Here is a 27,829-nt window from a genome sequence, read left to right on the forward strand (position 1 = left end):
AATGTCGCGAGAATATCGTGTGTCGAACTCAACTTGGCACTATCCGGATTCCGTAAGTATCAGATCCCACACACACAATACACATTGGACCATGGTACTTGACTACACAATGGAAGACGAGGTAATATTTAAACACTTGGACTGTGTTCTTAATTAAGTTTATGCGTTTACACGGATGATATTTGTATGACCGAATTACTGTATATGGTCGGTTTGTTAAATTGGCGTACTCTAGGTATAATATATTGTAGTCGTGTGCTTGTTTAATTACATTTTGTTATGGATACCGATTTCAGTATGTCCGATATCAAGTTACAACTGAACAGATCACGTGTTGATATAGACGATCCTTGATACTAAAGAGTATGCTTTTAGTTTAAACCTACCGGTATTTATTTTAGGTCGATTGCAAATGTGTGATAGTTTAAACCTATTTATTTTAGCTCGATTATGCTTTTGTGAATGTCCCTAATCATAGTATAGCCTCATTAATCATATCCTAACTTAAAAACATAATCAAAAGATATTTCATAATTATTTGTAAATCACCAAATAGGAACTGTATGACAAAGTACTTTTTGTATGTTGTTGCAGTTATATAAACATAATATTTGTGAATAAAAATGCGACCTATTTTTGAAAATGAAATAATCATGATCAGAACGAAACCCATTATTTTCTTCAAATGATTATTGTCAGAAAATGACTTACCTACTGACAAGACGCTACTAGTATGGTATGAAAGGGAATGAAAGTATTACTAAATTCATGTAAATATCTGTTTCTTGCGTATAAATGACTTATTCTTGCGTATAAAATACACATTTTATCTAAATTACAAATACATTTCATGTTCCTTACAAAGGCTTATGTATATATTTAAAGTGTATTCGCAATACATAAAACTGCTTATGACAGTTTAGAAAGGTGAAACAGATTACCGGTAAATGTTTTAAGTTTTATGAGAATATTGTACATTGCATTTGTGTATACTATAAATGTTATTTTTAATCAAATAACTGACGACAGATACGTTTATTTTTCTGCAGATCACTGTATTCATGAATTTAATCAACTTGTTAATGGTTTGTTATATTCAGTGCTTACTTGCAAATGGCTGTAAACACTTGCTTAATGCTACATTGGATCTGCAAATCTGATTTGTGCAAATCAAAATATTTAAAGGCCGGAACCAGATTATTTGGCATTTTTCTTTAATCACAATTATTGTCTGTACAGCCGCCGATCTAAGCAGTTGCTACCCAAGATTCTTAAAATTACAGAGCGTCTTTCTTTCTATAAAAAGAGAAGGAAGTGCATGGAATGTTTTTCAGCGAATGCTAATGTTTTTTGAAACGCTAGATTTTTAAGTATTTCGGGACATTGCGCTGTAAAATGCACGTGCTTAAACGAACTCCTTCAAAATTGTTGCAAACTCACCTCCATGTAAACAGTCTTTGAAGAAAAATAGTTTTGTGACATGATCTACATTTACTCTCACTAAAAGCTTAGACGTTATGGAACTTTACTTTTTATTTATTTTTTACATCGATATAATTATGCCCCCCTTCATAGAAGAGGGGGTATATTGCTTTGCTCATGTCGGTCGGTCTGTCGGTCGGTCCGTCCACCAGGTGGTTGTCAGACGATAACTCAAGAACGCTTGGGCCTAGGATCATGAAACTTCATAGGTACATTGATCATGACTCGCAGATGACCCCTATTGATTTTGAAGTCACTAGGTCAAAGGTCAAGGTGACCCGAAATAGTAAAAATGGTTTTTGAATGATAACTCAAGAATGCAAACGCCTAGGATCATGAAACTTCATGGGTAGATTGATCATGACTCGCAGATGACCCCTATTGATTTTGAGGTCACTAGGTCAAAGGTCAAGGGCACGGTGACCCGAAATAGTAAAATGGTTTTCGGATGATAACTCAAGAACGCATATGCCTAGGATCATGAAACTTCACAGGTAGATTAATCATGACTGGCAGATGACCCCTATTGATTTTAAGGTCACAAGGTCAAAGGTCAAGGTCACGGTGACCCGAAATAATAAAATGATTTTCGGATGATAACTCAAGAACGCTTTTGCCTAGGATCATGACACTTCATAGGTACATTGATCGTGACTCGCAGATGACCCCTATTGATTTTCAGGTCACTAGGTCAAGGTAACAGTGACAAAAAACGTATTCACACAATGGCTGCCACTACAACGGACAGCCCATATGGGGGGGCATGCATGTTTTACAAACAGCCCTTGTTTCCCTTTAATATAGACACGTATTTAAATTACATGTGGTTAGCGTGTGGCTATGATAATAATTAGTAAAAACATCATAATGAATGAAAAATAATTATAACGCATAATCAACTTCTCCGAAAAAAAATCACTATCAAATCAACACACTAAGGCATGTCGTTGGGTCAATTTTTATCCGTTATGACTATAACAAAGTTTCATTTTTTTACGAAAACACACATGTACTACATAAATTACCTACTTAACAATGTATTTCAGTTTCCGGAAGTTATCGAGTTATGTATTGGCGGCACCCACAACTACACCGCTTTGCGAAGCACGTTGACACGTGATGAGAACAGCGTACTGGCGGCCATGTTTACTGGCGAGCAGCCAGTCTACAAAAACAAAGAAGGCAGGTACTTCCTAAATGTGGATGGGCTAACATTTAAGACGGTACTGGAATACCTCAAGTTCGGAACATTTCGATTGCTAAGCACGAGTAAATCGTGGGGCGGTGGGCTATTTGGGGGTGAGTTTTCGAAAATTGAAATCAAGACTATTTATCTAACGGCATCAAGCTTGAAACTGGGTCAGTTGATGGAGTTCCTTGAAAATTGTTTCCCAGTTTATGCGGACGTAAAGCTGGAAGAGTACCGAACCTCGACAGTGGGCTACTTTGAAAGTTTGGCGCAAGTTCTGGCTAGCATCCCTCCTCAAAGTCTGCTGCTACAGAGGCATTTCAGCGTGAGGCTGGTGAACAACTCAGACGTCAAGAGTACGCCCGCGTGTTGTGAGCACGTTTGTCAGTACAATGTAAAGTCGTCTGCATTGTTTGGTGGTACCGTGGTAAGCAGTTACAGTGTTGATGTGTTGGTCAAGGTTGCAGTCGAAGTGGACTGCACTCTCTTGTCGATTCTATGTTATGACCTGGCGGAGCGAGGGTTCGATGTTGAGGGCAGAGAGTCTAGCTGCTACTACGTATGCAGCAAGCGTTCAAACGCATTCGGTGGAACACACAACACACAATGCTGCAGACAAGAGCTGTTCATACTGCACTTCCGTGTGCATCTGCCAACTGCCATTGTAGCTCTTCAAGATGACACCTTTGGGTCCGTACAACACGCATCAACTGGTGGCTGTTTTGGGCAGGCTCAACCAGCTCAAAACTTTTTCGGTCAGGCTGAACAAACTCAAAGCTCTTTCGGTAAGGCTGAACCAACTCAAAGCTCTTTCGGTCAGGCCAAATCAACCAAAAGCTTTTTCGGTCAGGCTCAACCAAATCAAAGCCTTTTTGGTCAGGCTCAACCAAATCAAAGCCCTTTTGGTCAGGCTCAACCAACTCAAAACCATTTCGGTCAGGCTCAACCAACTCAAAGCCCCTTCGGCCAGGCTCAACCAACTCAAAGCCCTTTCGTTCAGGCTCAACCAACCCAAACCCCTTTCGGTCAGACCCAACCAAATCAAAGCCTTTTTGGTCAGGCTCAACCAACTCAACGTACACAGGTAGGAAAAGGCTTCACATTTGGTTTGTGACCACAAACAGAAACTGAGGGACGTTTCGGTCATCCTCAACCAATTGAAAGTACAACCGGTCAAAAAGTTGGGAGTTTATCTTCTCTCGGATTCGGTCAACCAAGTTCCGAAGCTGGATTTGGAATGCCTAAAACCACATCAGCAGGCTTTGTAATCGGTCAAAAGAGCGAATTTGCTTTAAGTCAACACGTAGCAGATTCAAAAGAGTGTGGTCATTCAGCTCCAGTAGATGGTATGACGCAACAGGCATGAGAACAAAGAAATCGAGCTTTTCGGCACATCACAATCGGGACCTATCGGCACACAAAATCCGTCCCTTTTTTAAAGTACCGGATTTGGGAATACCTCATTTGGCGGTCCACCCAAGCCTGCATTTGTTATTACTGATACTAAACCGGAACCACAAAAGCAAACATTACCATCTGGTTCATTGTCATTCGGCACGTCTTCTCCTCAAATGGTATACACGTTTGGGAAAGCCCAAATCATCTAATGCATTTGGTGGTAAGGCTAAGTTTAACAGCCCTTTCGGAGCCCAAAAGGGTCAGGTTTAGTCTCATTAAGTCGAAGGTCAAGAAAAATGACTAAGACCTGTAAGTCAGTCTGACAGCTAAAATGTATATTGAGTGTATTGCCTGTATCATCAAATCAACGCAGATAAATACGATATCACATTTTTTCCATGCGCTTGTTCACATTTTGGCAGAGTGACAATTCTCCCACCCACCCCCCCCCCCAAAAAAAAAAAACGGAAAAAAAAGTTTAAAATGTCGGTTTGTTAATGGATGATATTCAATTGAAATCGGCAAAAAATTGCCAAGCATTTATTACACTTTTCATTGATAATTAAGCATTATAAAAACATGACCATATATAGCGTTTAAACTATCCCAGAAAAAAAAATTAGTTAAATGTATTAATTTTTTTCTTTTTCCTTCGTATTATTATTATTTAAAACTATTGCAATTAGTACAGTTTTGTTTGTTTGTAAGTTCATTAAATGACATTTGTCTTAATACGAAAATATGTGAATAAGTCACTTAAAAACTGCATACTTATTTGTATAACCTATACATGCTTAAAAACTTGTCCTCATTTGCGTTTTGTATCCAAATTAATGTGTGATAGCTGACACGTGTTGCTGGAGAGTAAGGGTTAGGGGAATGGTATAAGTATGATATATAATTTCTTGCTTATTATTGATTTTTCCTGCTTTAGGATGAAGAGATTTTCATGACAATAAGACTATGAGAATGTTTGATACTGTTAAGTTGAAACTACCATTACTATATAAATTTTATCATATAGTATTGAGTTCATTTATTATAGAAAATTGAATGTTATAAGGTGAATTTTAGCGAATGTACTGGAATCAATTTACATGTTTAATAAACGGGACAACACATGTATGTTTATAGTTGCTTCATTGAGTGTAAATTGTTTATAACTGCTTGCACAAATATTATAATTAGTAGTCATTGTGTTAGTTCTTTTTCAATTTTTCTTCTTGATTGTATTTTTATTGATATGGCTATTGTATTATTATTATTATTTGTATCAATATTATGTTTGTTAAAATTCATTTACGGTGAAAGTGAATAATTATCTATTTGTTCCTTTTATTCAAAAATCTACTCCGAGTGTTTTATTCATATAAACCTTAAAATGATAAAGAGCCTTCTCTTACATATTACATTCTCACAAAAATCATATATCTGTTCTGTTCTGTTCTTAATCGATCGTTAAGACGGTCAGGAGACTTTAGGGTTGTGACACCTTTTTTTATCTTTCCATATGCTCAATTATTGACGCTATTTATTTAATGTTAATTGAGAATTGGTTTAAATTTCTTTGATAATTAATTCCTGATAAGATTCTCACAAGCCTGATCAGAGACTACTTTTAAAAAACTAATTAATTTGAAGTATTGTTATTTTGTGCATGTCATGGCAATGTTCCTCAGTCTTAACATAATCAGTCATCAAAAACAGTGGCATTCCTTTACCTTTTTGAGTATGCGCTATATGGCTCAGTGGGTCTGAAAGTAAAAGTAAAAGTTTTACGTTTGGAACGTCGTAGATACATTTTGAGGGCATTTATTACCTTAATGTATCTACAATTATGGTTTAAGATGAAACACAATACAGATGGATGATATTTTTATACATTAGTTTACGGATACAGGAAAGTTCATGTCCTTTGCGTAAAATTATGACAAAGTTACGCCTTACCCGTGTAAGACAACAACTTGTTTCCTTTAGAAATCAATTGTGCTTACTTGTATGATTGCTTAAGCCCACCCACGTACCTGAAAAAGTAAATATAAAATGCAGTTCATGTTATTACATGTAACCATAACTAATTATATTGAATATGAAAATGTATCAACAAAAAATATACAATGCCGAACATATTAATTGTAATTGCGTTGGGGTATCCTCAGTCGTATTGGGCAAAGGTATAAGAGTTTAATGTCTCTATTACCCATCATTCGTTGGAGGCGGTCATCCTGGTACATGTACCAAGATTATTTTTAAAATTTAGAGTATTTTTTATCCGATTCTAAGCTCAGTTTTCAAGTATCCGCATTTGTGTTTTCCACAAACACGCTATCATTCCAAACCAATTAGCTTAACATGTGTTTAAAGAACCAATGCCAAACAATGCCAAAAAAAATGAACTAGACAACACAGACATGTACAGACATCCAAAAACGCCTTGGAACGGTAAATTCAAAAGCACATTGGAAGCGGTTTTAAGGAGCTCCAAATCTGACGATTGCCCAGAATTATTCATTAAACATTTTAGTATACATAAAAAGCAACCTCAAATTACAATTCAAATTAAGTATCAATTACTGCAGTAGAGCAATTAGAGTGTATTAATTTCTATTGTATTACGTTTTACTATTCAATGATTACTTACACAGCCAAGAGCATTAGAACTTTCTGAGGCATGAAGAAATAAACCAAAACAGATCTGAAATAAAACTCGTATTTATTAAAAAGATTTAGATGATTAGCATCATATAGGTTTACGTTCATACCATCGTCCTGAAATGCAGTAACAAGCCGATATAAATCTTGTAATGTTTCGTTGTGTATGCCCATTTTTAGCCACAAACATGTAAAATAGTTGCAGTTCATCGTTCCAAATGAATATAATTGGGAGATATGAACATGAGCCTTTCAATGAGACTCGAACACCTAGGAGAGTCTCCTATCTGACTGAACTAACAAAGAACTTAAACCCAACGTTTGACAACTGTGGTACACTTATAGCAGCACACGGGGTTAAGACGTTTGTTGAATAGACTTTCCTAATTAAAAACAAAAAAACTCTCATGACAACTTGTTTGTTTGTTTGTTTGTTTTATTTGTGCATACATGTCAAGCAATTTACAATTCAATGCAATCAAGGCAATAAGTAACGTATAGATTGCATTATTATCATATTCAGAAACATGCATTACATGAATGGTGCCATTTATCACAGATCCAAATAAGATTACGACATGATGTATACACAGGATAACCCGTAAAGCTTAGACATGTAAACATGAAAAAGCTTATTTCCAACGGGGTCCCTGGATTTAGTCGAACAGATCTTATACGTGACTATAAATATATTGTTTTTTCAGTTCTTAATATATAATCGACATGATCCTACACATGATTTCTTCTACGAATTAAGTGAATCTTTCAAAAGTTGACATGATAATACACTGACACGAATAAAAAACATAAAAATAATGAATTACATAAAAATAAAACAAATCTAAAAGTAAAAATACATGGAATTCTCGTCTACCTTCATATCATTTAATAGATGTGTCTTAACAAGTTTCTTAAAAGTAAATTTCGATTCGATGGACTTTATATTATCGGGTAATGCATTCCAATCCGTAATACCATTGTAGTAAAATGAAGAACTAGTAAAGCCATCAACTTGAGGTACATACAAATTAAATCGGGATCTATTCCCATACTGATGGACATCTGTACATTTGACAAAATTGTCTTTCATATAGCTTGGACATTTATTGTAGAAAATCTTATGGATGTGGTTAAGCCGAAGTTGCTTGCATCTTTGTTCAACGTTCAATAAACCAAGTTCTTCAAAATGCGATACAACAAGTGATGTCCTACAATGGGAATTGTTAATAAAACGAACCATTTTATTTTGGACTATTTGTAACTTGTGCTTTAGCTGTTTCGTGAGTCCACAATACCACGAAGAGGATACATAATCTAAATGACATTGTATTAAAGAATTACATAAGCTTTTTCTAAGACTTTTATTTAAAAAATCACGTTGTCTATATAAAAATTTAAGTCTAGAGTTAACCTTCTTGACGATATTATTTGCAATAGAAGTACCGGACAAATCAGCATCTAGAATAGAACCAAGATATTTTAAATACGTCTGAGATTTTATAACATGATCATTACATTGTATATGAAAATTGTCCACCTTGGTGAGTTTACGTTTCGAACCAAAAAGAATACATTCTGTTTTGCCTAGATGGAGGGATAGCTTATTGTCAATTAACCATTTACTACAGGACTCGAGTTCTTTGCCTAAAACTTGACTGATGGTACTTGGATCTTTATGTGAATACAAAATAGCACTGTCATCAGCATAGAGTATTAATTTACAGTTGGATGATATACTTGTTTTCATATCATTAACGTAGGTCAAGAACAAAAGAGGACCCAGTATACTCCCTTGGGGAACACCACACACTACTGATTTGAAATCCGATTTAGCGGCATTAACATGTACAGACTGCGTCCTATCAGCTAGGTACGAGCGAAACCACTCCACAGACTCCACTCCCATCGCACGACAACTACTCTACGAAGAAAGTTTTGAATGGTTAAGAAGTAAATAAATCAGACCATTATCCTATAACAATAACTGTAAATAAGCAAATTCAAAAGAGGTTTGTAAAATCTACATTAAGAAAGTTAATAAGGATAAATTGGACATAAAGCTGCCATTGATGAATTAAGAAAGCAATCTTCAAACCTTAATACGTTTTGAGATTGAGAAAATTGTACATTCAATATGGCAGCTGTCTTTCTCTGATTGCAAAAGAAAATGAAAAAAAAAGAACTGTAGAAGCTCTTACAGATGTAAGCTCGCATGACAAGGAAAAGATTCTCAGTACCCGAACAAAAGTCTCAGTTATTCTTTAAGCTTGTAAACAAACAAAGCAAATGGACAAACACGAATCTGAACATAGACGATGCAATGTTTTCTCTAAAGTTATCGTATCACATTATTTGGATTTCAAACTGTCCGTTATAAATTGAACTATTGTTATGTTTGACCTTTAAAATAAAATGAAACGGTCAATTTAATTGATATGAAAATTAAATGTCCAGAACAAACAGTATATTTTGATTTTATTTCCATCTTTCCTGCTACATAATAACATATACGCATAAATATCAAAAACACATTAATAAAAGAACTTTACAACATTATATACACAAAATTGTCCTCTATCATTGTAACCATACCAGAAAAAAATCTTCACAAATACTTTAATACATTATTTAGTTCAAGACAAACTAAACTATTTTACATTATTTAACATAGTTGATCATTAACAAGATAAATGCACAAAGATGAATCATTCATAATTTACTTTATGACATGCAATCAGTGCCCTTAATAGGCCAACAATAATTTAGGATTAAAAAATACAGTATTGAAGATAAGAAATGTAACTTATATTAAAGTTATTGGCTAATTTTAGCTTTATGTGGCAAGATGTACACAAATATTATACAAATCCACAATTTTGACACAATCAAAATTTCTATAGACATGAAGTACGTTATATAGATAATAAAATATTAATTAATATTTGATTTATTGTATACCATAACATATTTAATTATCCGGATGCAATGCAAGTTATTTAACTATCAAATTTGGAATAGCATTCCACTCAAAATTAAGCGCAAGTAACAATTGTTCTGTTGCAGAAACTGTCTGAGACAACCATACAGAAAACAATCAGAAACATATTTTTCAAACATTAACATGGAAGAAATTGAACAACTAAAATTAAAAGGGATTTAAAGCCACATAAAGACTCAAAATCAACAACTATGTCGTAAATGTTTTCGCAAAATTAAGTTAACACACTAAAAATCAGTGCTCCTTATAGCAATAGCCAAAATTTCAACGCTAGATGTGGTCCGGTAACATAGATTTAACGAAATACATATGCTCATTTTTGTTTTTGTTTAGGACAATATGGATATATTCCATGTGAAAATAACAAAATGATATCCGATATCTACTTAGGGCAGTTCATGAGAACTACGTTGAGCTTCTGAAGGCTGCCCGAAGCCGATCTCACGTTCACTTATTAATGTTTGGATATCGTCGCATAATGTATTCGTTGATTTTGAGTATTTATGTGGCTTTAAAACTGATTCAATAATACCAATCAATAGCTTAAAGAAAAAACTGTCATATGTAAAAAGATCAAATATCACTTAGAAGAGTTCATACGAGTTCATACTTCTGAGAATTGGAGAGAATCTTTTTTTTACAAAGCTACATGTATAAACAAGAGATGTGTTTGTCAGAAACACAATGCCTCCTATTGCGCCGCTTTGAAGCCATATATTTGACCTTTGACCTTGAAGGACGACCTTGACATTCCACCACTCAAAATGTGCAGCTCCACGAGATACACATGCATGCCAAATATCAAGTTGCTATCATCAATATTGCAAAAGTTTTGACCAAGGTTAAAGTTTTGGGACAGACAGACACATGCAATGACAGACAGACAGACAGGCCAAAAACAATATACCCCCGATCATTTGATCCGGGGGGTCATAAAAATTCCCAAACTGTTTATAATGTTAATGCTATCATGTTACAAAGTGTTTTTCACCACTTTAGGAATATGATTTGTATTTATGAAATTGTATCATCAATTTACTAGGAATGAAGTATAATTTGATTATTAAAATGGCTATAACATCAGCACCAACATTTACTTATTTCATTTATTTATTCAATTCAACCCTTTCCAAGATTCTGACAGTTTCCTTGTTACACACCCATAACTTATTCATCTAGCACTTAACCCTTTTTTGCTCAGAATCAAAGTGAAAATGGCTATATCCAACCAGCATAAAACCAGAACAGCATGCAAGTAACTCAAAGTCTGTACAGGTTTAATGCTGTTTGCTTCTTATCCATTCCTTAGGGTTTGAAATGCAGCCTAAAACTTGAATCTATTAAGAATGGTCTTTAATTAAATTAAAGTTGATTTTCTAAGGATCTACAAACTAATGCGTATCTGAGCAGTAAAGGATTAACAAGTCATGCTTAAGTCATGCAAAACACACACTTCAATAAACACCCAATCATGAACCTCAGTTAGCTGCCTAGATATCTGCAATGTCTGCATCATATTGCACACAACAATCTGCCTATGTAGTCCCAGCCACTATTCCTGCACTGTTCTTGTCCTGTTTTCACAGCAGACTGGAGTCCAGATCTTCAATGAAAACGTTACAGCATGTACGCTACAAAGGTAGAGGTGGAACATGTTTATAACATTGATAAACAAGAGTGCCAACTTGTCACAAAATACACATTTGGGCTAAATTCGAGTTTGGGTTAAAGTCATTGAGTTTGAGTTAAATCCAGCGAGTTTGACAATTATAAGATTAAAACTATTTGTGTTTATGAGAGGAGGCTACATACAATGTTACATGCAAAACACCAAATCTCTGTGCCTTGCAGGTTAAGCGTAGATTTGTTAAAATCTGCCCAGCGGTTTAGGAGGAGATGTCATTTAAAACCAAAGGTTTTAAGACAACGCACAACAGACAATACAGGGTCTGAGATCCCCGAAAGCAATGAGGGCCTTGATATGTACCAAAAGAGAACCAGTCACAGAAAGCAGAGACGTTGTGCCTTCCCATACCAGAATCGAAATCCAGTTTTTTTGACGTGCCGGTATCTCCCAGGCCCTCAATGTCCACATCACTCTCTGGAGCATTTAGGGCACTCAATGTCACCTCTGAAAATGAACAAAGCAGCCATGTTTTTCTTTCTTCATAAAGTACCAGTAAAAGGCACTTTCCATTTGGGAAAAATTACAAAATTCTCAATGACAGTCTGAACAAATTCCAAAAGGAACCAAAGTTGGGTCAATTGTTCCAAAGGGGCATTTTCTCGAGTGAATAAATAAAATGAACACTGAAACTGAATACTGGAACAACACTTATTTCCCAATTTTAGCCAAAATGCCGCGGATATTCCAAATCCAAAAGGACCCAGCCCCATTCCCAAAATGGTGAAAAAAAACACTGGAGGGACCTCATAAACTTTAAATATACACCTGCGCATCTACGTTCAGGCTTTTTTTAGGACTTCTGTTACTTCACTCTACATTTATGAGCTGTGTTATGGAAAAGTCTTAATGCATGTCAATAAAGTTTTTGCTCCAGATTAGCCTGTGCAGTCTGCACAGGCTAATCTGGGAAAACACTTAACACCTAGACTGAATTTTCCCTAAGAAGAGACTTCCTTGAAACGAAAAACAATAAAAGCGGATAGTGTCTTCCCTGATAAGACTGTACACACTGCACAGGCTAATCTTTGATGACAACTTAACGCACATGCATTAAGCCCTATACACACACACCTCTACGTTCTTGCTTCTTTGAGGATTGTTGTGTCTCCACGACAACAACCTGCTGGGGCTGCTGCTTTTGGACAGTGACTGCCTTCTTGGGACTCTGCTCTGCGGGAGGTGGTAGCCCTGCATCCTCGTACGCCTTCCGTTTCAGCTGGCTCCGTATCTGGGAGCTGCAACAGTTTTTTTCCATTCAAATTCGGGTCTGTTATAGGGACCCATTCACAGTGGATTTTTTTTTTTCCTAAATGGGACCTTAACATTCCCAATTGAAGGTTTCCAAAAACATTAATAACAAGACTATTGCCAAGCAATAAAAGTCCCCTACCGGCTCAACCATTGTCAGAAATTCCACCATTGTCAGTTTTTTTTTTATTTGTTGCCATAGCAACCAGAATTTTTGACATAGTAACAAAATGAAATGACGCGCATAATGTCTATATTGCCATCTATTCATGTTCCAAGTTTCATGAAAAAATATTAAGAACTTTTAAAGTTATCGCAGGATCCAGAAAAACACCATTTTCAGCAGTTGTTTCTAGTCTATTTGTTGCCATAGCAACCATAATTTTTGACGTAGGAACAACAATAAATGACGTGCATAATGTCCATATTGCCATCTATCCATGTTTCAAGTTTCATGAAAAAATATTAAGAACTTTTAAAATTATCGCAGGATCCAGAAAAAAACACCATTTTCAGCAGTTGTTTCTAGACTATTTGTTGCCATAGCAACCAGAAATTTTCACGTAAGAACAAAATGAAATGACGTGCATAATGTCCATTTTGCCATCTATTCATGTTTCAAGTTTCATGAAAAAATATTCAGAACTTTTAAAGTTATTGCAGGATCCAGAAAAAACACCATTTTCAGCAGTATTTCTAGTCTATTTGTTTCCATAGCAACCACAATTTTTGACGTAAGAACAAAATAAAATGACGTGCATAATGTCCATATTGCCATCTATCCATATTCCAAGTTTCATGAAAAAATATTAAGATCTTTTAAAGTTATCGCAGGATCCAGAAAAAAACACCATTTTCAGCAGTTGTTTCTAGTCTATTTGTTGCCATAGCAACCACAATTTTTGACGTAGGAACAAAATGAAATGACGTGCATAATGTCCATATTGCCATCTATCCATATTCTAAGTTTCATGAAAAAATAATAAGAACTTTTAGAGTTATCGCAGGATCCAGAAAAAAACACCATTTTCAGCAGTATTTCTAGTCTATTTGTTGCCATAGCAACCACAATTTTTGACGTAGGAACAAAATGAAATGACGTGCATAATGTCCATATTGCCATATTCATATTCCAAGTTTCATGAAAAAATATTTAGAACTTTAAGAGTTATCGCAGGATCCAGAAAAGTGTGACGGATACAAAACCATAAGTTCCCTCCGGTGAAACCGGTAGGGGACTAATAAGCCTGAGGCTTTCTATGCAATCGAGCTAAAATAAATAGGTTTACACTAAAAACATTTGTTTCTCTATAAATCTCAACATTTAGTTCATCTCCCAGCTCTATAAGTTGAACCTTAGTAAATATAATATTGAAAACACTGTGTATTCTCAATTTAATTTATTTTTAGCACAAAAAAACAACATTAAAGTACTGTCATTATTAAGCATATGAAAATAGGATGTGTATTAAACAAACCCTACTTGTACATGGGATGAGTACTTATCAGAGTAGTAGTGGAATAGTAATCAAATGTTCATAATTTGAAGACATCATTTTATTTGTGTGCCCTATTAAACTTCAAAAGCAACAAATTCAAGTCTTAAAACCAATAAAAATAACGTCCAATTATTTGCGGAATATCTTTTAACACATATGTCAGATGCTTGCATAACAATACAGGCATTGGTCAGCATGTAAAAGTACTACAGGTACATACAATGTAGAAACATTACATCTACTTACGTGGCTCTGTTTTTAATAATTTCACTTATTTTATTAAGATCTTCACCAAATCTTTTCACAGACTGTCTTAAGGCTTCAATTTCTTGTTCTGTCCACTTCCCACTAAAAACACAAGAGGAATACACTGTTAGTGCCAAATAATTACAGGTATAAACTCCTCATAGTTTATTATAGTATGATCGTTTACATAACAGCATTAAAATGGAAAGTGAACAGAACATAGTGTCTATCAAGTAAGCAATACTTTTTATGAAACTTTTATCTAGATGAATTGCACAAGTCTTTATTCATATAAATTTATATAGACAGCTGGGGTGTGATTTCGGAAGGATAACACCATAAGCCCTCTCAAAGGTGCACAAAGAAAAAAAGATAAAGTTACACAACAGCTATTTCTCACCATTTTTGGACTATGACTTGATACCTGTGAAATTGGGAATTTTAGCGTCAATTCAGTTTAAATCTGTAAGTCAAACCATCAAAGGGAATTTCATGAAAGGATTTGGGAATAACAATTCTATTGGGAATGACCTCATAATGGCTTTAAAATCAGCCAAAAACTATTTGTATTTTTGGTATTGACATAAGTGGGATTTTTTCCCCGCAAATTTGAGGGTGTTATTCAGCCCGATTCACAATATCAAAACGCTCCGGGAACTCTGATTTCGAAATTCAAGCGCCCCGGCGAGGGATCGTTAAATGGCCTGTGGAAAGCCCTGCAAAAGGTATATATTTTTCCTGAATGACTGCCTAAAATTCCCAATGAAAGATTTCCAAAAAATAAACAAATATTATTTTTGAAAATAAAATGCATTAATTATTTACCTATGCAGCTCTATGTGTTGAACCTTATTCAATTTAATATTTATAACACTTATTCTCAATTTTAAAATATTTGTTAGCAAAAAAACAACTACAACACTGATCTCCATATTTCAGTAAAAACAAGACTATTGCCAAGCAATATATGTCCCCTACCAGCTCCACCACTGTCAGATATTTTTGGGTTGCCATAGCACCCAGAATTTTTGACGTAGACACAAAATGAAATGACGTGCATAATGTCCATATTGCCATCTATCCATGTTTTAAGTTTTATGAAAAAAATATGAAGAACTTTTTAAGTTGTCGCAGGATCCTGAAAAGTGTGAGAGACAGACTCACAGAGCGCAAACCATACGTCCCCTCCAGTGAAACCAGTAGGGGACAACAAAGCTTTTTTCCCAATCCAATTCCCGAAATGGTGAAAAAAATCCCGCTGGAAATGAAGGGAATCAGTTGAAGAGGAAAATTCACACCCTTATATAGTAAGTAATAGGAGTAATAAATGCATGAACCTTGCAGGACTTTGTTCTGCCGATGGATGAAGCTGCATTGTTAACTCCCCAAGCTTTCCAAAGGCAGCTCCAGCGGCGGTGAATATTTCCCCAACCTGAAAAACACAACAGTGTAAGTATTATGTAACCAAAGGTGATTTTTAATAAATTAAGTGTTTCTGTCATTGCAAGGCTCAATAATCTGTAGATGTCTGTAAAATTCCAATTTCATTGGTTGCAGGCTTTATACAGTTAAAGACCAAGTGTTTGGTCTTTAATATTTGGAGAAGTAGCAGGGCATTGTTGGAGGCTAAACATTTTGTGGGAAATTATTTTTTTTACATTAGTACATTGTACTTGTACATAACAAACTTAGGAGTTGTTTGGCTACAACCACAGGTTGCTGGAACGATGTTGGAATAGTTTAATATAGTTGTTTGACCGAAAATGCCCAAAATAAAAAAATATGATAGTAACAAGGGTTTCAACATAAAAAATTATATTTTCTTACAGCCATTAGAGACCAATTGAATTGGAAAAAACAAAACAAATTAACAACTTAAGCATGCTGACGTAGCAAAGGCATACATGTAGCTCTATCAATAAACAATATCATCTTTTAGAATGAGGCATTGACAATCCTATTTTTGAGAACTTAAACACAAAAAATAGTCATTTTCGTTAATTTTGTCACGAAGTCCAAACTCGTGCACAGCAAACACAAACATTCATGCTGTAAACATGCATCTAGAAGATATGCGCACACATCATACCACCTTGCATAAGAGAAAAAGCATTTAAAATGAAAATAACTCTGATTGATGGCTGTCTGAAAAATAGACTTGGGCACTTTCGGTCAAAACACATTATATCAATTATCATACTATCTTCATTGGGCCATTGTCGACCTAAAATGGCCCAAAAGTCAGGGGGGCAGGGCTTTTTTTCAGCTTTTAGGGAAGCGACTCTTCATCTTCTTCTGAAGAACTACTGCTTTCATCATGTTGAATATCAGTCAGCACTTTGCTTTCGGAAATAAACGATGACGATGCAAAAGGTTCACTTGTTATTAAATCACTAATATCATTCACAATGGAAGGAGTTTCAATGAGAAGACTTGTACTTCTTGACAATGTTTGTCTATTTAATAACGCTTGCTTAACAAATTCAACAGTTTTCTTTTGCCGCCAGGGTTTTGCCAAACAATCTTTTTCACGTAATATTTCGAATTGCGCGACATATTTGTTTTCCATGCAGCCGAATAAAAAAACGCTTGAATTTCATCGCAAATATACAGGGACTACCCTAGGCCTTAAAAATAGGGAGAAGTGACTTCTCCTTTTTTTCTGAAAAAGGGAGAAATTTGGAAAATCAGGGAGAAGTTTGTGCGAACAATATCAAAAACAAAACATGTTCATTTCACAACTTTTATTATTTCTATCATTATACTATGTTTATTTGTAAAAACAATAAATTCTCACTAAAATCAACTTCATCATTATACATTAAGTAATTTATGTACTGGTAGCACCGTTTCATCACATATTTATCGTCATTATATTATCATCATCCCTATGACTGCTTTTGTAACAAAACACAATCTTAATGCATGGAACATCTAGTATATCTATTACTGTTAATCTGAATACTATACATGTCCGAAATATGTGCACTTAAGAATGCCTTACCTGCTAAACTTTAATAATCCAAATTTTCCTTGTTGTTATCTGGTTTAACAAACCTTGTCAAATGTTTGTTAAATCCAGTTAATGCTTTCTCCATTATTTAATCACCATGATGTGAAATTTGAATCGCCAGCTTTGAATTGAACGCGGGTTGAATGTTACAATACGTCCGCCATTTGCAGTGTCGAAGGTCATGACTTAGCAATTTAATTCTACTCGGATAATTTATATCTTATCGAGGAAATGTGTTTTCTCAATGTTCATGTACAGTATTATGACTTTTTACTTTTTAGTATAAAAAATGAACTGTGATTCCAGTTTATATAAGATGGGTGTTACTCGTAATTATCGGTGGATTAACAAACTGACAAAACTCGCTGGACTTTAAAGTGGATCTACGCAATTAATAGACCTTTGATCAAGTTTTTTTTTTTTATTATTTTTTCTTTAACCGTGCCGTCTGCAAAAAAACCTGCAATAATCAGATGGTCAATCAATTATCACGTAATCATTAGACAACTTGCGGCACACCCGAAGAGGCACGAGTGTGTTGTTATAGCAACAAATATTAAGGGACTGCTTTGTCACGGTCAATTAACGATCCGTGCGGGGGGTAAATTGTGTAACCATTAGATAAACAACAAACAATAAACTTGCTAATTGCCTGCGGGCGGTAGCACGCCTTAGCAAAAATAATCGGGCGGCTTGAGTCTCGCATTTTCGGTTTTGTTTACTAAAAAATCGGGTGACTTGATCTTCGTTTTTCTAGACTTGTAGCGCGAAATCACGGGCGTAAGAGCGAAATTAACGCTCTAGTCGCCCGAAGGGTAGTCCCTAAATATAACAAGACTATTGCCAAGCAATAAAAGTCCCCTACCGGTGAAACTCCACCATTTTCAGCAATATTTATAGTCTATTTGTTGCCATAGAAACTTGACTTCTTGACGTAGGCAAAAAATGAAATGACGTGCATAATTTCCATATTGCCACCTATATATGTTTCAAGTTTCATTAAAAAATATCAAGAACTTTTTAAGATATCGTAGGATCCACAATTTTCAGCATATTTTTAAGTCTATTTGTTGCCATAGCAACCAGAATTCTTGACGTAAAAACAAAATGAAATGACGTGCATAATCTCCATATTGCAATCTGTCCATGTTTAAAGTTTCATGAAAAAATATGAAGAACTTTTTAAGTTATCGCAGGATCTAGAAAAGTGTGACAGACAGACTCACAGAGCGAAAACCATAAGTCCCCTCCGGTTTCACTGGTAGGGGACTTATAAGCGCCTGAACAATACGGAGAATATCATGCACACAAATTATGCCGACGTTAGCCAATTGGAGGTACAGTTTAAAACCCGTACGAGACCGGATCAGACAACGCTTTGTTAAAAAGCGAAACAGCCGATGTCATAAGCGTTTTTTCCCAATTGGGAATTTTTAGCAAATTTTGGGAAAACAGTATACTTTTTGGCATTGGGAATACAGCCCAATAAAATCAGGCCAAAAAAGGCCCTGGGGTGAGAAGATGCCGATTCATGTCACCCAGGGTGACATATAGCCGATTCTAGTCACCCAGTGGTGACTAGTATCGGCTTGAAGTAACCCCAGGGTGACATGAATCGGTTTGAAGTCACCCCCGGGGGAATTATGGGTCATTTCAGGTCAACAATGATCCATGGAGCCACACTATCCCCCTGTGGCTACAACTGGTAACATAAATTAAGCCTAAGTTACGCCGCCCTAAGTCTAATTAACAGAGTTCTCGAAACTCAACAGCCTTCTGTCAGACATTTTTTCTGACTAGTCAGAGTTTTCTGTCAGTCCTATGTTATTCTGACAAATCAAAAAAAGGTAAATTAAATTCAATTACAGATATTGAGTAGATTTTCTATTTCTATGGAATATTATCAATTTTAACATCTTTGGTACGAAGTTACGAGGGTGCAAACTTAGCGTTTGGTCTGTGACTGATTACACGAAACCCGAACAACAACCAACATCTCAAATGCAAAACAAACAACCGATATGGAGAAATATTGAACGCGCTTTATTCAAGCAATTGTTACTTCTATACCTTGCTGGCCGAACTCATTTCCACCTTTGTTTTCCAAGATGCGTTTCAAACTAATGTGAATACACGTTTGTCTCCCCTGATTCAACTACCATACATTTTGTGTTTTGTGATAATTGCAAATATTAAAGTCAAGGCGGCCACAAGTGTAATCGGTCACCAAATAGTACAATCACTGCAATTAAATCATAGATATACTTTTGATGAGAGAAAAGGCTTACTCCGATTTATAAGAGATAGTGTTAAGCTACAAATACAGAGTAGATTGATATAATTGCAAACAATCTATAGCAATATTATTTAAATCATTTGAATATGATCATAGTAAGATTGCTTAACAGTTTGGGACCGTAATTTCTTGCTTGGCTACAGAACCATTTTAAGTTTCAAGTAAACAGCAATTCTGCGCATATAAACTCACACAGTTTGCTGCTGGGTAACATACAAATCTGCGCTAAATAAAACTGGAAGGATGTTGCTGATACTTTAAGTCAATGCAGGACTTGAAATGTCAAGTATATTGCGTTTTTATAAATATTTATAAAGATATTTTCTTCAATAAACGAAATGATCTCAAACACGAAGGGCTTGTACCAATTGGATCAATTAAGCTCCTTGATTAAGTAACTAGCGACCACAACATATGATTTGGCTCCCACGCCTTTTTTGTCAGACTCCTGGTAGTGGTAACAATAAAGAAATCGAATTTTTGTTATTTTTTTTAGTTATGAAAGACTGCAGATGTGCCTGGAATACACTTTTTAAATGCAACAATTAAATGTTGTTTTCTAGCCTATCCGCTGATTTTTATCTTTAAGTTGATAACTCTCGTATTCCATTGTTTTGCCAATTAAAATGTAAATAAAAGTTTAATAGAGTATAGGAATATTATTGTTGCGTAAGTGTCTTACTTATAGACTTTTCGTAAAAAATTCTTAAAGAAAACATACTTACTATGGTCTAGTTAGTTGCTTATCAACGAAAATTGACCCCTGTATTTAGAATCGATTTGTCGTTGTCAGATCGGGTACTACATACATATGTACCCCTGGTACTCTGTCAAAGTATACTTACATTTACCCCGGGTACGGTAAACATACTTAATCGAACCCGGAAATTTAATGCTAAATCGGTCGTTGTCGGCTATTTATTTTTTTAATTAGTTATATTCACATTTATATCAATTTTCTGTTAAATGGCCTCTATATTGTCGAAACTCATACTCAAAAAACATGTTAATGCAGTTTAAAAAAAAGAAGTTTGTTTAAGATAATCGATAGCGTGTTTTACGACATCGGATTTAAGGCGGAAATACTACTCGGGTACAGTCTAATATCGACCGGGTACGATTAAGTATATGTACCGTACCCGATGGACATGTAAGTATACTTAAGAGTACCCGGGGTACATGTAAGTATAGTATCCGATCCGACAATGACCAACCAAGCCCGATTTAAAATTCCCATGTACGTTTTAGTATATTTACCGTACCCGGGGTAATGCAAGTATACTTAACAGTACCAGGGGTAAATGAAAGTAGTACCCGAGCCGACAATGACCAATCGAGCTTTAGTTATGTCTGATTTTATTTATTCGAAATGCAGATCTCGATGTTACTAACAGTGATTCCACTTAAAAGTCAGCAACGCTTGTAGAATATCTGGCAGTGTTTCTTGATCCCAAATTATTGTTTAATGTCACGTTTAATCATTTAAATCTTTAATTTTACGGAGGTTTTTTATGCTTTACACTTTATTTGAACAGGCTTAGTTGTAGAAGTCATATAAAAAATAACAGTTCGTAAATCCAGTTGACAAAAACTTCGAATTTGTTTTCACTTTAAGAAAAGGGTATATTGCCATACTACATGGGAGCGATATGATTATGTAATGAAGTGAAACTTATAAGCCAACGGGTGATAGGTCTGACATATCTGAACAAATCTATTCAAATTATTATCAACTTAAGATGCATGATGTGGAATAGTTGTCAGAAAAATCGATAAGTTATATAATGTAATTGTTAACATTTTAATTTATATATTACTTTGCCATTAATTGACGAAAAAGGTAACAGTTCCGTACGCGATCGACAATAACCCCAACATTTATCGGTAAACTCCGGAAAGTTTACGTAAAAATCCATAAAAGGAAACTCAGACAAAATGGGCGTGACTATATTTACAACTATTTTTGAATTACCCAGTTTTGACGATTAGTATTCCACTGTCAGCACTCACTTGAATAATTTATGTTGATATTATGTCCTTAATTACGTTTGTTTTGCTCAGAGGTTGCCGTTACATACAAAAGTTTGATAGAAAAGTCAGAAACGTAATTGCATTTTATTCATAAAGGTAAATAATGAATCGGATATTCTCGGTTAGTGTGACGTCAAAATAGTTAATGCGCATTTATCTGAATGAACTATTTTATACGTAATAAATATTTTAGTTGTGAATGGTCATGTAAACAGTTTTATACTTATCATAATAAAATTCATCTTATGAAACAAATTATTAAAGGATAATAGTATTCATTCATTATTTCACCGAATAATCGTTATTTAAATTAGCACTATATAATGGCGGATGTTGAAAGCACCTGCTAACGTAATAGGGCCAATTAATTGCCAAATTTTCGTACAAGACTTAATGGTGTCCTACATTATGAATTTGTTACTCAGGATTCTTTCGGGATTTCACGCGTGAAACAGCAGAAGAGGTGGTATAATATTTCAGGAGACTTGTTGTATTTTCGAGCTAAGTGGTTCTGACATTCGTAGGGTGCCCAAAATGGGTGACAGAACTGAACGAACTGGGAGCCAGGTGGTTCACGTCCGCGAAAACAGTGAACACGAACTTGAAGCATTATTTAAAGCAGCTATAAATCCACCACCAGGCATTCCATTAAAGGAGCGAATGCTTCCGGCCAGTTTTTTCAAGCCCCCAATACCGCAGAATCAAGTAATTCATAGCCGGGAGGGAAGTTCAGACAGTACTGGTTATGTGAACTCAAACCACAATAGTGTTCGTACAAGTGCACCCCCCACTGTGATTCATGGACGGACTCAGTCCTCCCCAGCTATGCTTCAACAGACTCAGTTTAGCACCCTGCCACCACCCCAGCATCAACGGCAGCGCTCATGTGATCTTATTTTAGAAGAACAGCCGCTCCCACCAGGCTGGGAGATGGCGAAAACTCCGCAAGGACAAGTTTATTTCTTAAAGTATGTTATCCTGTATGCTTGAATATAGTTATACTAAGTATTTATAAGAGAGACATAGGATTTTGCGGGTTTTACTTACTGATGGCATAAAAATGTTTCTGTTATAAGCAATTATTTTGCATTATTCATAAAAAAGTAAGTGACGGGGTTTGTGAGAGGGCGCTTTAAATGCTGCGAAGATGAACACAGACACTCTCAGACATTGTATATTCATTAAATACACACAATTTATCGTAAATGAATGAATATAGATGTGATTATTCGTTATTTTGACCGTTTTATGTGTTTTTTAATTAACATTGGTTTAAGTATTCTAGTAAACATCAGATTTATGCGACAAGCACAAGGTTAGGAACAGAATTCAGATACCCCTATTTTCTACCTTCAGCTAAAAGAAGTTAGCGCACAAGCATCACAAAATGCAATTATAACCTCAATTCACACAGGCAAGAAGCCACTATTGCCTCTTCTTTCATTTTAGCCTTCTGTAATCAGGTACATGTATAATAAATGATCCATTTACAGTTATTATCCTCTAGAGAGAGCTGCATGAATAACCTTAATTTGAAGAAACATGTTTGAACAATACACAAACAAAAAATGCCATTGGGAATTTCACTCCATGTGTTCTTCCACCATTTTAAATGCTTTTACCAATTTTTAAGCCCCAATTGAGGGCATATAGTGATCTCACTGTCCGTCTTTCCATCCATCTGTCTGTCCGTCTGTTTGTCTGTCCGTCACACTTTGCGTTTAGGTTTCGAAAAATGCTCATAACTGCTATGTTGCTATGTTGCTTCAGATGTAACATTCATATTTGGTTTGCATGTGTAGATGGACAAGGCCTTTCCATACGCACACAAATTTTGACCTCTTTGACCTTGAACTTAGGGTCCGCGTTTAGGTTTCGAAATCTGCATTTAGGTTTTAAAAAAAAGTGTTTTTCGGGGGCATATGTCTTCTGATGGAGACAGCTCTTGTTAAGCCTTTGTTGGGTCATGTAACCAATGGCAAAACATGTCTTTTGTTCCAAATCCAATCCCAAAATGATGGTTTTACTTTTTTATGTTTTGAAATGGCAGTTATGATTGTAGTAATCAATCCTCACAGTTTTTATAGTTTTTTTGCTGTTTTGTTTTGTTCAGTATTTTCTATTTGATGTCACTTTGATCAATATTTCCGTAAGTGGTACTAATAGCTATTATTTTTCCAAATTTAGAGCAAATTTATACTATCATTTACCAATATCAAGGGTAAGGCCATATTCCGAGAATTGAAGAAAAAAGCCCTGATAATATTTCTTGTCTGACCACTCCATGGATTGGGGTATTTCTTTCTGTGTGTTTGTTCACTAAAAAACCTCTTCATTTGTCTAATAGGGCTTTCCCAAAACTATGTTACTTCCCTTGTGTGATGTCCCCTCTACGCTCTGGTTCCCTTTTGTTAGTTTTGGGCGTATTAACTATTAATATATATTGCCAATTTGGCACACCAAATTTCAGTCAATAAATATTTGAGCAAGCAGTACATATGATATATTTCAAGTCTTTAAATGGGTAAATGTCATAACATATTTAATTTAATAATATATTCAAAAATGTGTTTGTGAGATACTTTTACTTATTTTGCTTGTATAGGCTTTGCTTTGACTTTGGGCCATACTTAAACAAATGTTTGTTTGGGATAACATGACCTATGGCAAGGCATATGGGTTGGAAGGTTGTTGAATTTTTATGCCCCCTTTCGAAGAAAAGGGGGTATATAGTTTTCGCACTGTCAGTTTGTCTGTAAGTCTGTTTGTAAGTCTGTCACACTTTTCGTGTCTGCTCTCTAATTCAAATAGTTTTCATCCGATCTTTACGAAACTTGGTCAGAAGTTGTATCTAGACAATATCTAGGTCAAGTTCGAATATGGGTCATGCTGGGTCAGAAACTAGGTCACGGGGTCGAAAAAACAAATCCAACCGAAGTAATAAGCTTTAAATGGACATAATTATCTGACCTGCCAATTTATATATTTTTGTTAAATAAATCAAAGCGGCGCAGTAGGTGGCATTGTGTTTCTGACAAACACATTTTGGTAAAAGGTCAAGGTCATTCTTCAAGGTCTAAGGTCAAAAATACAAATCCAAGGGAAGTAAAACACTTTAAAGGGAGATAATTATTCAATATTAAACATAGCAACTTGATATTTGGCATGCATGTGAATCGCATGGAGCTGCACATTTTGGCTGGTGGATCTACAGTCACGGTAGTGGCTTTTTATTACTTGCTACTAAAAATAGAGATTTGTTAGAGACAATTATTTTCAAGGGAAGTAATTTATATAATTATAAATCTCAGATTATATATTTCCTTACCAAGAATTTAAGTTCTTTTCACAGTTACTGTACAGATTTTTTATTTTTATTATTTATACACAAAATTCAAATGATTGATTTGTCAAAGTTTTTTTTTTAATGATATAATTATCATTTCTTTCCTGTACTAATTTGTGAATGATAGGGTTCATTATATACCTGTGGACTTATGTCCATAGATACATGATGAACTCTGGCTATGATCTCTTTGATAAACCACAGGCCTTGGTTGTCTGTGATGTCTGACTTGGTCATTTTTGCCTGTCTTAGAAATTTTATTTCAAAGCGGCGCAGTAGGGGGCATTGTGTTTCTGACGAACACATCTCTTGTTTTTTCATGATTTATTAAAAAAAAATGTATATCTATTATTAATATCTATGATTATTACAGTTATAAAAACACATGTTTAATGTGAACCGATTCATATTACACCCACCTTTGTAATTTCAGAAGCAATTACTTTGAGAGGAAAAACTTGTTTTGCATTTAAAGAAAAGCAATAAGATTTTTTTTCCTCTGCAAACATTCAGAAAATGAAAAAGTGTGATTATTCATTGAACATTTGAAATCCCTGAATTGTAAGAATTTGATTGTTTTTTTGTAGCTCAAAACTTGCCATCTTTTGTTGCAGTCTTAACCAATGAATGTGTTCTTTTTTTGATGGCTACTTCAAACATAAATGTTATCTTCTATACAACATCTTTTTTGAAGTAAAAGAAGCTGTTATCATTTGATTTCATCCGGTTTATAATTGATTTTTCATCTGTGTTTTGTGAAGTTGAATGGCCAACAAGTGTATTGTATGACCTTATCTGAAGTGTGGTTGAGGGGCTTGAACAGATATTCAATTGTGAACACTATGACTGTATAAGTACAATAAAATGTATTGAAGTTAAAACTAGTTAATCCTTTACCACTAAGGTCTATACGTATTTTGATGCATTAGTAGTCCCATAGAAAGTTTAATTTAATTAAATACATTTATTACTAAACTTAAGTTTTAAAGGCTTTATTTCCAACCCTTAGATACTGATGAGCAGCAAACGGCATAAAACCTAAACTGACTGCGAGTTACTCTCAGGCTGTTCTGGTTTTATGCTAGTTGCAAAAGCCATTTTCACTTCGCTTCTTATGGGGGAAAGGGTTTAAACTTATAAGTAGTTAGTACACTATTCTGGGGTAATCTAGTTGTCAATAGACTTACGTGGACAGTGTTCTTATTTGATTCCACATTAGGCCCCATTCACATTCCTATTTATTGTACCAAATGATTTCCTAATATTTCCAATTGAAGGTTTGAAAAAAAAAGAAATATATATTTTGTGTAAATTAAGTTCAATATTAAGTTCATTTCAGGTCCAGCTCAATTACTTGAATATTTGTTATTTAATATAAGATGGAAAACACTTATACCTTTTAGACATAGGTGTGATTTTCATATGAAAATTGTGGGTGCACTAACAAAAATCTATTAGTACCTCTTAACTACTTCTACGTCAACTACGTCAACTATTGCTACTTTTGTGAATGACTCAAACTCAAAGAGCGCTTCACAAAAATCAAATGGTTATTGTCATGCGCCATGGGATTAAGCCATAACTCAAATAAATACCAAATTGTGGGTCTCAGTGAGTCATGGCTCTACGCATGTGTAAGCCCCTTTTGTTAAGAATAGGGTTTTTACTGAATGGATTTCCTTGTGTCCATTTTCACCGAAAGGTTATTATCTGAAACAGAACCTGCTCCTTGATCTTGCACCTTAGCTAACTCAGCCAATACTGGGACTAGTTATTACTGGGTACAATGAACTCTGTACATTTGTAGTTTCAGGTTTGTGAATTATTTTGCAAGATTCTCAGTGCAGTCACATTAATATTTCATATTCTGTGTGATGCAAAATGTAATACAATATATAACATGTTTCTTAAATTTCCATAACGAAATGTCCACTAATCTGTACCATTAGATTTTAACTTTTAGAACTAAGTTCATTGTGAGAGGGGTTTTGCTGCTATTAAAAAAGGCTGTAAAACAGAACTGATCCCAATGCAAATGAACCGTATCCCAAGTGTTTTTCCCCAATCACCAAATATATAACTTTTTAATTTTCCATTTAAGAAGAAAAAGAAATAAAAAAATTCATTCAGTGTTTTTTACACCCCCATTACCAATTGTAATGGGGGCTATATAGGAGTCACTTTATCAGTCGGGTTGTCTGTCGGTCTGTCCCAAAAGCTTGTCCGGGCCATAACTATGTTGTTCATTGTGAGATTTTAAAATCATTTGGCACATTTGTTCACCATCATTGGACGGTGTGTCCCGCGAAAGAATTGCGTCGATATCTCAAAGGTCAAGGTCACACTTTGAGTTCAAAAGTCAAAAATGGCCATAAATGAGCTTGTCCGGGCCATTACTTTGTCATTTATTGTATGATTTTAAAATCATTTGGCACATTTGTTCATCATCATTGGAATGTGTGACGCGTGAAAGAATTACGTCAATATCTCAAAGGTCAAGGTCACACTTTGAGTTCAAACGTAAAAAATGGCCATACGTGAGCTTGTCCGGGCAATAACTATGTTGTTCATTGTGAGATTTTAAAATCATTTGGCACATTTGTTCACCATCATTGGACGGTGTGTCGTGCCAAAGAATTACGTCAATATCACCAAGGTCAAGGTCACACTTTGAGTTCAAAGGTCAAAAATGGCCATAAATGAGCTTGTCTGGGCCATAACTATGTTGTTCATTGTGAGATTTT

At 35.1% G+C, this 27,829-nt stretch overlaps 3 protein-coding genes across 12 annotated transcripts in view; 2 read left to right on the forward strand and 1 right to left on the reverse strand.

Annotated features, from left to right (window-relative positions):
* The first annotated feature begins 32 nt into the window (after positions 1 to 32).
* On the forward strand, positions 33 to 5,495 carry LOC127834293 (BTB/POZ domain-containing protein KCTD7-like). Its single transcript, XM_052360011.1, has 2 exons — positions 33 to 121; positions 2,529 to 5,495. Exons 1-2 carry the CDS (start codon positions 92 to 94, stop codon positions 3,783 to 3,785), a joined length of 1,287 nt encoding a protein of 428 aa, XP_052215971.1. The 5' UTR covers positions 33 to 91; the 3' UTR covers positions 3,786 to 5,495.
* Positions 5,496 to 9,179: 3,684 nt separating this feature from the next.
* On the reverse strand, positions 9,180 to 21,863 carry LOC127834294 (chromatin complexes subunit BAP18-like). 4 transcript variants are annotated; one of them, XM_052360014.1, is made up of 6 exons: positions 21,681 to 21,863; positions 15,737 to 15,831; positions 14,400 to 14,501; positions 12,478 to 12,641; positions 11,755 to 11,850; positions 9,180 to 11,322 (listed from the first exon to the last, which is right to left on the reverse strand). In XM_052360014.1, exons 2-6 carry the CDS (start codon positions 15,772 to 15,774, stop codon positions 11,300 to 11,302), a joined length of 423 nt encoding a protein of 140 aa, XP_052215974.1. In that variant the 5' UTR covers positions 15,775 to 15,831; positions 21,681 to 21,863; the 3' UTR covers positions 9,180 to 11,299. The 4 variants fall into 4 exon arrangements, with proteins under 4 accessions (XP_052215974.1, XP_052215972.1, XP_052215973.1 ...); XM_052360012.1 differs by lacking the exon at positions 21,681 to 21,863 and adding an exon at positions 19,483 to 19,589; XM_052360013.1 differs by lacking the exon at positions 21,681 to 21,863 and adding an exon at positions 19,483 to 19,589 and having other exon boundaries at positions 9,180 to 11,350.
* Positions 21,864 to 22,075: 212 nt separating this feature from the next.
* Positions 22,076 to 27,829, forward strand: part of LOC127836628 (transcriptional coactivator YAP1-like) — a 205,999-nt gene continuing 200,245 nt past the window's right edge. For 2 of the 7 annotated variants that reach the window (XM_052363304.1, XM_052363309.1), the window contains exon 1: positions 22,077 to 22,707. In XM_052363304.1, coding sequence (XP_052219264.1) covers positions 22,274 to 22,707 — 434 coding nt within the window. In that variant the 5' untranslated portion in view covers positions 22,077 to 22,273. Of the gene's footprint in view, positions 22,708 to 27,829 lie in introns of all 7 variants that reach the window. The other 5 variants (XM_052363302.1, XM_052363303.1, XM_052363305.1 and 2 more) reach the window with 4 other exon arrangements.

Source organism: Dreissena polymorpha, chromosome 6, assembly GCF_020536995.1.
Source record: "Dreissena polymorpha isolate Duluth1 chromosome 6, UMN_Dpol_1.0, whole genome shotgun sequence".
NCBI lineage: Eukaryota > Metazoa > Mollusca > Bivalvia > Myida > Dreissenidae > Dreissena > Dreissena polymorpha.